Genomic DNA, 12,893 nt, shown 5'->3' with positions numbered 1-12,893 from the left:
ATAATTCCATTGTATGATCATTGCTTATTTTCATGTCTCTTTCATACACGGATTAATTGTTGGTGCTGTATTTAATCGCAAACAACAACTGCAACAACAGATGTCTTTCTTTTATCATTATCTTCGAAAAAACCATCTGCACTCATCCACGTCTAACGCCAAGCGAAATATATTAATTTTATAAATGTTTTGTACTCACTGCTGCATGTATCTCTACAGCAGTGCATAATTATTATGATAAATAAATATTCGAAATTAAAATTTGTGAAATTTTGGTTTGTTTTCTATGTGTATTACTGGTAAGAGGTACGCACATCCCATTAATTTTGAAGCGTATTACTGACAAGCTATTTGAAAATCAGTACGTTTCAACTAGTCACATTTTCGTCCATCTCCATGCTGCAGTTCTACTGTTGCCAAAAAATCTGTCTGAAGATGAAATATTGATAATTCTTCTGGTTACGTGTGTGGTGATTGCCGTCATTATTCTACTGATCAGCGTACTGTGCTATCGAAGAATGAAACAGAACCTCAGGAAGTATCGACGTGTTACCAACGATCAAGAAGAAATTCACGAGATTATGAGGGTAAGTTTAAGACTGTTGTGTTGAAGACGCATATATATTCAATAACGTTGATTCATACTATGATTTACAAAACTTGGATTGCATCAGACGAGTAGGAAGAGTTGAAATTTGCATCATTTATAATATTGTACAATATCATGATATAAAGTAAATACTTGGCAGTGTGTTGGATGAGTATGGTTGAAAATAAAGGTTGGCCAAGATTTGTAGTAAAATGTACTTATATTTTTATCAATCATCAATTTTGATCATTTTAATTAAAGGAATGTATAGGGCAACATGATAGATGGTCAATTGTGAACACCAGTTTGAGAAAGTCAGAGACATTGCTCGGACAGGGATCTTCGGGTCAAGTCCATAAAGGTTATTTCAAGCCTAAAGGATGTAAACTTGTCGAAGAGGTGGCAATAAAATCATTATTACCAGGTAGGTAGATGGCATTACAGGTCATCCATGTTTAGTAACGCAAGTCGACTGCTTATGTTAGGCCAAACTATAATGTTAGTTAATGCTCCAAGATAAACATACATTACAATCTACCTTCACACCTGACTCGTCCGTTCTCTATTGATTGCCTAGCAGTCCATATGCATCTGTCTGTTTTTTGTCTTTGTTTCTTTTCCCGTGTTATCAACCTGTTTTGATCTTTTACGGTCCTCTTTGTTCATCAACACTTGACCTTCACACCCGTCGCTTCATATCTCAATTCGGCATGTCCCTTTTTGCCCACCTACCTTTGACTTTCACTCTTCTACCACGATATCGTCATCCATGGTGCCCCTCTTTGTTTACCGGACTTTGACTTTCTCACCTCTGCTGAGGTATCCTAATTTTTAATAAAAGCCTTAGTGATTCCACCTTTGACTTTCACACCTCTACCTTTTAAATTAAGTCCACCAATGCTAGTCACTCACTTTGTTCTTTACGCTGCCCCTGTGTACAACTCACATTTGCACTATGCTATGCCTACTACATCAAACTACATCAAACATCAATACCAAAAAGAAACAACAATAAAATATGTTAGGATTACAACCATGGCATCTGCTGATCAACCTGTTCCAGAAATCAAATTTCCATTGTGCAACATTTGTTTCGACTTAGGCCACACTGCCACTTTTACCGGCAATTAACAAGAACAGCAATACCAATAGACGTTTAAGGTCCATGGAAACAAGCAAACAATATCTCAACCATACACCAAGCTGACCAAAACAACATACAGCTGGGTCGAAGCAACACTTCCTCACTTAGCGTCTTTGCAAAAACACACCGACAAGCAATTCGTCGCCAACGTGCTCTAGACAACAACATCTCTCATGGTGTACACCTTTGCTTCATCAGTCAACGGAATCCTCGATTTACACCGAATTCCAAGTTAGCACTCTCCTAGCCGAATATTATCAAAGAATCCATCATGAAGTACTTAAGATTGAGGCACACCATCTCATCATTTACTGAACCACTTCTACAAAACTTTTGTTATAAACTCTTTTGGGATGCATATGCAGAAAAACGGTGGAGCCTGACTTATCTTGGACGTGTCTAGGCCTTTTTCTGATAGTGTCAATGCCCATATATCCAATTCAGTACCTTTTCGGATCGGATTTGAACTCACAATGCAGGGCACCCACGCAGTCAACTAGCAAAGGTTCCACAGCGAAAACAGCTAGGCCAAATGCCCACCCTTAAAAAAGAGTGGTTCAATAACTGAGCTGAGGTGTCATAGTTTCGCCGACTGCAACCACTCCACATCCTGTAGAGTTCTTGAAGCACTAGCACTCACAGACTTGCTTTCAAACATCACACACAAATTTTATCAGAGTAATGAATACGTTACTTCACTGGGCGAAGGACAGCCTAAACGACAATGCCGTCCAACAGCAGAGCTATCAACCGGGGTAGAAAATTCATTAGGGTTTCGATCGGATTCGAACTGAAAACGTGCGGCACCCAGTCACCTAGCGAAAGCATTACAGTCAAAAGAGCTCGGCCAAATCCCACCCATAACAACGATTGGTTCAATTACGGATATAAGTTGTCACATTTTTTGACTGCACCCCTCCACATGCTTTAGAGTATATGAAGTACTCACACTCACATACTCACATATCAAATATCGCACACAAAGCTAATCACTCAACTGGGCGAAAGACAGCCTAGGTGACAATTCTCTCCACCAGCAGAGCTATTAACCAAGGTTAAAAATTCACTAGATTTTCTATCGGATTCGAACTCACTACATATTACAACCAGTCACCTAGAGAAGTCATCAAAGTCAAAACCATCGAACAAAATCCCCAGCCGTAAAAATGAGTGTTTCAATAACCGAGATAAGTTGTTACAATTTTTCTGACTGCTACCGCTCAACACACTGTAGAGTTCATGAAGCACTCAGCGCACTCACATACTTGCTATCGAACATCGCACACAAACCTTGTCGGGCAATGAATACATCGCTTCAAGGGAGACTACGCACTGAACTACTCCAGGGTCGACAGAGCAATCGCCATGATCACCAAGCATGGCCCTTGAACACTTTTACCTGAGATAGACATGAAAACACACTTTCATACTTTCAGAAGCATGTCGGGTTTAAATGGTAAGGCTACTATTTTGTCGACAGAGTACTAACGTTTGTTCTGTCAAATACCTCTTTCACCATTTCATTCTTTGGGTTCCTATGCATCGATTTGTTTGCATGTTATACATAAATGTCTTATGACGACTTTTGTGACACTTTTAAAGGCTGACATCACTGCAATTGACAAGCTGAGGCTGGTTATTAATATAATGGCAGCAAAGACGGATCCATACAGGCGAGGATATCAGATAAACCATCACACCGAACAACACCTCTATCAGTATGATACGAACTTACAAAAACCATTCAATGGTTATGACACGTTGGCACGACAGGGAACCCAGCATTCATCTTCAATAATGGGACTTTCCTAACGAGGCAGACTGTCTCAAACATCACCCAGAGCTTACTCACTCAGGCTGGTGTTGTGACATTCTACACTCTACTCTTCCCACAGTTTCCTCTCTGGTGTGGCAACCACTGGAGCTGAGGCATAGTTGATCCCGAATAGTTGGTCAAGACACTTGGTTGATGGCGCAGAGATGCTACATACTGTACATCTTTACAACGCCGGATGTCATAGAGTCAGTTCCACAAACTTTGTCACAAGAAAAGGATTCTTGAATTGTTGACATACTCTCATGGTCATATCAATAGCACAGTGTTTCTTGAGTTTATTCTGTCTACATATTATATTATTTTTAATATAACAGTCTGACTAATTCTTTTCATCATGAGGTGTCACACATGCTTGTCATACCTTCTCATTCCCTAATGTTTAACAGCATCAATGGTCTCTTGTGTCATCTATCATATATTAATTGGTATCTAGCACAAACAGAATTGTTTCGCTAGTTTCTCCGTAACAACGTAACGTTGAATGGTTCCTGGATCTTCAAGCCATAATCATCGTTTACTTTACTCCTACAAAGCGTTTTATCAATGGAGAGCATTCCTACACATTTGGCGTTTATGCTTTTTTGAAGGAATAGTTTTTACATGTGAAAGTATTTGTCAATTCTTAGATACTATTGAATCTTTTTGTAATGGTACGTCAGAGAATGTTACATTTTTGTTCATTTAGGAAGAAGAAATTTCAAGTCTTACATGGACTTGGCAAGAGAAATCTGTTGTTTGATAAACCTGCATAGTCACTTGAATATAGTGACACTGAAAGGATTCGTTTTGCATAGAGGTATGGTCAATATTATGAGCCTTGAATACACTATAGCTACACATGTTCATGCACATACATTAATTCATAAAATACAATACGTCACTTTTTTTCTTTAAAGATGGCTGGTATCCAACTCCTTTAATTAGCAATGTAATGTTGATTGTGAAATCAAGGCCTTATAAAAAACGAGAAAGGGAATTGGTTTTTTTTAATTGTCTGATACCAACAAGTCAAGAGACTCTCAAATATATCATTGCTGCCATATTGAACTGTAGGAAGGTGTAGGAAGATGAGGAGGCACGGCAGAATTAATACATACGTGAAAAGGGTAGCTTTCATTTATAATTGCCACTAAGTTATGTGTAATGTTTACGTTATGTTTGATATCTACTTCACAGATGATAAATGCCTTGTTATGGAAAGTGCTGCCAGGGGCGATCTTCTGAACCATCTACGTTGCCATCGGGACAAAATTACGGAACAGAAAGCAAAGGAACTACTTTGCTATATATGTCACGTGACTAAGGGAATGCAGTACATGAAGACTAAACAGGTAATGGTAGTGTAAAATGGAATGTTAAAACTCGAGCATATTTGCGCTGAAGCAAGAATCTCAGTTTGCTTTGGAGCAGTGTAAATGTTCAGACAGAATTTGTTGGAACGTTTAATGAACGGTAGTTTAATTTATCACATTTTAAAAACCAGAACAAGATCAAGTGTTTTGACCTTCTTGCCAAATGAATGTCACACTTTTCTTTTAATTACAATAAAGATTCTACACAGGGACTTGTCATCTAGAAACATCTTACTTTTTGATGACAACGTTGCCAAAATTAGTGACTTTGGTCTAAGCAAAGATGTCAGTGAAACTGGAGGAGTGCACATAGAAATGCCGTGGGTAAGTCACATCATCTTCATTTTTAAAATCAACCTTCATTTGTATAAAAAGCTGTCGAAGTCAGTCGGTTGTTTACCTCATAACTACATTTTTAAAACTCTGAATAATTAAAAGGTAGGCATGGAACTTTTGAGAGTCAGGAACCCCTTTGCAGACACAATTGTCAGGAAGAAGTCAGATGAACTTAATAAGGCAATTACAAGTGTATTTCTTTAGACGGAATTTCCTTCATCTCAACATACTAAACAACACGCCACTCTTTATTGCCTACAGGCCGAAGAACAAACAGCGCTGCCATTAAGATGGATGCCGCCTGAGTTTCTCACGAGGGGAGAGTTTCATTTCAAAAGTGACATGTAAGAAAGTATACGTAACATCAAGTTGTATGTCTTTTAATGTGTCACAAGAATATATTCTGATACATCTGCCAAAGATATCCATACCAATTAATGCTTACATGGGCCACACTCTTTCATGCATATTATACGTTACATTGGCAACACAGGTTACTATTTGTTTTGATTAAGCCTACGTGCGTGCGTTGTACGATAGCGAGCATTTCTGTTCGAATGCTTCACGCAATCAACATCATGTGGAGTGGTTGAGGTCAGAAAGATTTATCAACTTAGCTTGGTCGTTGAATCACTTATTCTCAGCGCAGGGATGATCTATAGCCCTGAGGAACTGACTGCGATGTCTTTACTGAGTCACTAGAACTATAATTTGAATCCGATCAAGAATTTACCAGATTGTGTCGTAAAACATTTCCGTAGTCTATTAGAATTCGTTTTGGCAGCGATTTTGTCTTTGAATGGGTAAGGGAAAAACACCATTAGCTTCGTAGCTAATGAGAAAATAATGACATTTGTGGGATTATACCAAGAAGTCTTAATCAAGAAAATACTCTAAAAACATTAATAAATGTTGAGAGTGTACACTTTTCCCTTATGGTCATAGTTCTTTTCATATTTTTGGTATTGCAGATGGTCTTTCGGCGTGTTATTTTGGGAAGTTGGCACACATGGTACGTTTGGTAAAAGATGACACTTTGTGATTATTTCAGCGGTCAAATCAAATATGTCACTGACTAGCTGATGAGCTATAATAGTTAGCTGTAGAATTAACTGATGTTTTATGTCACATTGTCTTCTCGTTTCGAATGCATATCGTGATGTGCGAGTACATAAAGTATAGACATCGATAAATCCTATTGATAGGAAATTATAGTAGCCTTCTAATTGCATCTCTTGCATGACATATTGCTTCTGTTTTACATACAGGTGCAGTCCCGTTTAAAGATGATACTTCTTACCAATTCATTCGTAGAATAGCTCGTGGCGAAAGGTTTTCAAAACCGCAGATGTGCACAGATAAAGCGTGAGTTTTATTCTTTGTCACATGACCCAGATATCCTCGTGTTTACCGTAGGGTAACCGAGATAAAAATGTCGAATCCGCCCTGATCAATGTCATCTATCATAACCTTGCTCCTGCTCACGCACGATTACTGTCGTCATAATTATGTCTAACAATTATGGCTTGAAGTTTAACGATAAACAAAGAGCAAACGTTCATGAAATCATGTCGATTAATTCTCTATAGGCCCTTGTTAAACAGGGGGCGTAGGGCATATTGATGAGTGAAAATTTGTTTGTCCTTTAATAAGACACAGGAATGGCTGAGTCTCATTGTTTGCTTGAGAAACTAATTGGATGATGTGTCAATTTGTCGTAGATGCAAATAGCCGTAACCGTTTCTCCAGAGTAAGGATTGAAATGTAATCAAGATTCCTTAGCATCTGCTTTCTATCACCATTCACCATGTCACGCTGCCTATTTTCACAAGAAACACGAAAACTATTAGGCTCGACTTTGGTTCATTATTTTCCATTAAGATGATGGGATTGAAAAGGAAAGCAGAAAATACAGTCATAAATGAAAAACAGGGTCTCAAACATCAAATTCCATACTAATAGGAACATACTGAAATACATATAAAAAAAGAAAAGTTGCATACGAGATAATCTTAGTTATTGGATTACGTCCATTGCAAGCAAAAATTCTGTAAAATTCTTCGGTTTGTTGAATACAGTCTGACGTTAATTTTCTCCGAGTAAATTTATATTTCATAACTTGCAATGCCAATTCTACTCGAAAAGCTCGTCATTTAGACGCTAAATTGTATTTCAGATATCAAATCATGTGCAAATGCTGGGAGAGGCCATTGAAAATGAGACCATCAGCTGAGCAATTGACAGTAGACTTAGAACTACTTATGGAAGACCAGGTGAATAGATTAGTTTTCCTAAATAAGATGATGCTTGTAAGTACGTATTCTGTGCATGTTTTCAATGCTGTGTATGATTGTTGGAAGATGGGCTTGTTACAGGCTTCACAGTATCAATGATATTACGATGATTGTGGTTAATGTATATGTTTTATTCATGGTTATTTGTCAACAGTCAAGCAAATACGGTCGGCATCTCAGCGCCCGATACATAAGCACATCGGAGACGTCTCATCTCCAAATCTTTAACATCTAGTATTTGAGACTTTGTATTATTTTATCGCAAGCTAATAAAGTTTACAATCATTGAGGCGTGCAATGACAACAATTAGGTTGTAGTAATAACGATTACAATATCAGAACATTTTATCAACATTCATACGAAAATACGACTGGATCAGTAGTTACATTTAGCCTAATCTCAGGTACGCAAATATAGAGATTTGCCATCGGGACTTCAACGTGACGAATTGCACCATTCACAAAGCACAACAAGATAGTGGGTAAAAGTATTGACAAGGTTAAGTTGTCTTTTACAGTTTTAATTTCAAAGTTTTCGCCTGTTTTTGTTACCATATTCCATCCATTGCTCACAAGTACGATTTGCTTTCTTTCAATGCCAGGGTCTGTTCACAGTGATGTTTGACGATAGACAAGAGATGGAAGAATTAATATTGTAAAAAAGAACAAAAGGAAGAAGATTCTAAGTGATGTTTGTAAAGGAAAAATTTCAAAGAATCGTTTGATCAAACCCTGATTCAATAAGGGATTATGTCTGAAACGTCTTAAAGAAATCATATTTTTGGAAAAGTATTTGCATGTATTGTAATTGCTGTATTTAGAAAAGCAAGGGGAAGGTCCACGCCAAACAATGAAGATTTATTTTAAAGAAAGTCTGACATTCAAAGGGATATCAAAAGAAAGCAGAATATGTTAGATATTATCTCTGAATCAGATTTCAGAAAAAACGCGCTTCAGTTCACTTCAGTTTAGTTCATTTAGTTTTTGTGGCTTAAGCTTAATTGTACACGCTGTAGGATTACAAACGCCACAGACCGCTACTCAATTGCAAATATCCATATCCAATTGAGAAAAAGAGGGTACACGTAAATAACAAGCGCTAGTCAAGCAGAAACAAAACGAAAAATAGCAGCTGTTACACAGTGACTACATATACAGTCGTGCTTTCGATTGTAAACCCTGTGCTGCCATTTTGCTTGGAAAAAATTAATGGACTAAGTTTTCTTGATGTAACTTTTTATTATATTTTAAGTCGAAAGACACATTCTGGATATATACTCAGTAACAGGGCGTTGGATAAGTAGGAATAAATTCATTCAGCCCGCAGGCCAACATACTTCGGACTTACAAGTAAAATGTCATACTCATCCTTGACAGTCTTCAACCAGCAATATTTAATATAATATGTTTGATCTTGGAATATTATTCCTGCTATACATCTCCGTTTTCAAGCAGCTTGCATAAGTTCAGATTGCACAGAGGGCATTTTTCAAAACATTTCCCTATACAAATCAAGTATGGTTCTAATGTCTAATATTCTTTGTCGAAGGAACAAAGAAGATACAATTTATTTATCAGAAATGTTGTTATCATGCATCTGATATTTTATATTAATAATTAAAGCGCAAAATCTTGTTGTAGAAAAATTCAGCATCTAGATATTCGGGGGAGAAGCATTTATGGCCTTGATATAGTAAAATGTTTTAAACTGCGATTGACACCAATAAAAATATACATAAAAGGTGGAGGGAAGTATGTTGAAATCAAATGTCCAAGGGGCTTTTTAAAACAGGCAAACAGCTTTTATTTATCATGGCACCTAACCAGACAATGCAAGGGTCTATTTACCAGTAAGACCTACAGATTAACGCGTGAAACATGCTGGATGAACAAGCTTGACACCTGCGGGAACAATATTATCAACCTAAAACAGTAGAACTATGCCAGGACAATGACAAATTCTACGATTTCTGGTATTATCGCCCAGCTGAAATGAGCGATATACTTTGACAGCGGAAACGTTTTTCGTGTATATATATATATATATATATATATATATATATATATATATATATATATATATATATATATATATATATTTATATATATATATATATATCATTATTAGTAATGCTGGCAGCGGAAATTCAAGTGTAAGCCATGACAATGAATACAATGACTCGAAGGAACTATGGTCAACAGTAATATTATAGAGTCAGACATTACGAATGATGAAATGGTCGATGACTTTTCCAGTATTTCAGTATTCAGTACAACGTTTGTCGTACTGTCTTTGATGTGTTGACTTGTTAAGATTTCAAGAATCACAGATAGACACACTGTAGTGTAAGAGCACATTAACATGCAAGCCACACTAAGCAAAATCTAATCTGTCCTTGCCATTAGCATGTGGTACATGTCTACCAAATCTGACTTGAATACCTTCAGGCGTTTTTGAGTTACCGTGTAAACACACACACACACACACACAGACATCGCTACGACGCTAGCTCACCAGCTGAGACTGGCCGCAGTCACTTGGCTCAAAGTTTTCTTGGCAGCAGTTACTGGCTGATGAGAACCAAGGCGTTCACCCTACAAATACGCAACGGTATACCACTAACACGACAGTCTGCTGAAGTTATTTTTTCAATATATTCTACGATCTTTAAACGCGCACATACTTTGAGCAAGTCTAGGCTCGCAGGCCTGATGAAAATGAGTTTGTTTGCTTTGGGTCGAGGGGGCATAGCGCCCTCTGTGGAATGACTAAGAAAGCCTGAGATGCCGACATACATTTGAAATCAAAAGGCCGTGTACTTCGAAAAATCCACTGTGAGTGTTGTCGTTATTTATTAGGGATTTAACATTTTGGACATTACAATATTTATTTTTCAGGGGTCCAGGCCATGATTTCGTGCTTCCTGATTCAATATTCCATGTTTACCGCCGGTAATTAATTCAGCTTTCCCTGTTAGATCGGCGTAAATATTTTACTATATCATATACAGTATAGCATTGTCTGAAAGTGTACCAGTCTTTTGCCAACAAGGATATCGTGCCATACAAGTAAATGTGTACATTTGTAGTACTTTAACTTTGTTGAAGATCGAGAACCTATTAGAGACATATGCATTTGAAATTATTTATTTTCCATGGGTCGAAGCGATGTGTTTTACCACTGTGCATTGAAAATCAGGGTACGGAATGGGATTTGATTACACGTGTACTTTATCAAAGCAAGGTTCACGCTAGAGCTGTTATCCATTTGGTGTGATTAATTTGTGTCAATTAAATTAGATATACATTCCATTTAGCCCAGGAGTACGCCTTGCCGATGTATTGTTGCTAGAGTTTATTGTACGCCGGGTAAACTAAATCAAGTGTTACTTTTTGCAGTGTGCTGAAGCTCTTTTGCGGTTAAACGAATAATTTGTGCGGGAAAATGCAAAAAAAGAAGCGCACACGCACAAGCACATTCAGTCAAGTAACACATTTTGTAGTCGGCTGCATTTGAACACTGTAAGCTTTCGCAATTTGCCAAAAATGTCAGATAGTGAAAGTCCGAAAAACGACGTCGTATACGTCCAGCAGTCTATTTTGACATGATCTGGAGGCGGGCAGGATAAGCATACCAATTTGTAGCTGGTAAAGGAAAAAGTCGTGCATCGTGACGTCAGGTCTCATGCATGCATCACAGTAACTGTGAACTCGTTCAATTTGATCTTTCAATGGCAGGAAGATCTCTGTTTTTGGAACATTTGGTTGCCCTTAAAGGGGCCGTTTGGTTTGTGAGCGTTCTACGTTCACTTTGAAGCAACGCTTTACGATCGTCTTTTGGGGGCTCTTCAGCAGGTACCAATGACCAAGCCAGATTTAGTTTAACACAAGTCGGCTGAGACTAATAAATCGAAAAAGTCCACTAATGCATTTACAGTAAAAACCACTTTCGAATTGACTATGAAGTGGATCTAAATATTATCACACTTGTGTAATTCGTTCGTGAGGTTGTTCCAAAATTCACTGCAGTATCATCACTTGTAATTAAATTGCAGCAAATAACAGATGGATGATAGTGTAATTTCACTGTAGGCTTCCAATGTTATTGTTTAGATATGGCTATGTACCTAATTTCTCCATGTCAATGTTTTAAGATGGCCCACGTACAATTTGACAACTTCCTCCCCTATAGATTCTCATTAATATACACTTTTTTCGTGCTGCCTTATTGTCAAATAACTTCAAACCTTGCAAAAGCCAGGGCAAGAGTCTTATGTTAACTTGACTCTGACTTAGCCATGATACATTGTAACTCGGGGTGCACATGGTAAAGTAGTATCTGATTCGTGCCTATGAAGTGCACTGTACAGTGTAGCTGGTATGTCTTTAATATGGATCCGCAGCTCACCGCAGTTGAAATAAGTCAGTGGAACTCTGGAGGCAAATTTGGAACAACTTTACAAACCAATTATACAAGTGTGATAACATTAAGATCGATTTCATCGTCCATTTTTTAGGTATTTGACTGTAGAAAATTTAATGGCATTCATAGATTTTTTTTATTTTTTCAAGATAAAAATCATAAAATGCAACAAAATTGTTCTGAATTTGTTCAATTATTACTAAAATTAGCAGCATTGCACTGGACAAAATACATGATATGCGCTTAGCATATTTACGTATACTGATGTATATGGAACACAATATTAATTGCATACGCAACGTATTTGTTTGTATATGGAACATTTCAATGCGTTTGATATGCATAACACATTTCTATGCAGATCATGAGTATACGTAATGCAGACCTTTGCACACTAAGTGTACACTGTAGTTTCGCATTTTATTGGTACACGTACGTGTATACTCAACGTATTTGACACATGTACAGAATCAGTATATTTAAATAATAACACATGAGAGCGAGGGCAATATCACGATTTATAGCCTGCCCAAGGGATGGTGGTCATGAATGAAATACTGATGATGCCCGAGCCGTAGGCGAGGGCGTCATCAGTATTTCGATCATGACCACCAGCCCGAGGGCAGGCAAAAAATCGTGATATTGCCCTAGCTCTCATGTGTTATTATTTTTATTACACCGAACAAGCAAACATGCAAAGAAACAAAAACACAAAGACTTCTTCGAGTACAGTTCGCCTTCTGAGTCCGGACCTCAGCGTAAAATGTTGTCAGTGTCTAGGGTTGCCGCTAAAGTTTGCCGATCTCCTCGGTGGCGTATCCAAATTTGTTGCTTGCATAGTCGCTGAACACAGAAATTGCATTCCTTGTTGCCATTTTCGTTCGTTTGCTGTTTACCTGCAACAAAATATCGTCTAAC

At 37.6% G+C, this 12,893-nt stretch overlaps 1 protein-coding gene across 1 annotated transcript; it reads left to right on the top strand.

The window, feature by feature from the left end:
* Positions 1–411: 411 nt before the first annotated feature.
* Positions 412–9,452, top strand: LOC139130409 (tyrosine-protein kinase Fer-like). The gene is made up of 10 exons (XM_070696207.1): positions 412–587; positions 851–1,013; positions 4,256–4,366; positions 4,747–4,901; positions 5,121–5,246; positions 5,520–5,602; positions 6,230–6,270; positions 6,527–6,623; positions 7,435–7,531; positions 8,155–9,452. Exons 1-10 carry the CDS (start codon positions 519–521, stop codon positions 8,209–8,211), a joined length of 999 nt encoding a protein of 332 aa, XP_070552308.1. The 5' UTR covers positions 412–518; the 3' UTR covers positions 8,212–9,452.
* Positions 9,453–12,893: the final 3,441 nt, after the last annotated feature.

This window comes from Ptychodera flava, chromosome 4, assembly GCF_041260155.1.
Source record: "Ptychodera flava strain L36383 chromosome 4, AS_Pfla_20210202, whole genome shotgun sequence".
NCBI lineage: Eukaryota > Metazoa > Hemichordata > Enteropneusta > Ptychoderidae > Ptychodera > Ptychodera flava.
This window is presented reverse-complemented; position numbering and strand designations above follow the sequence as displayed.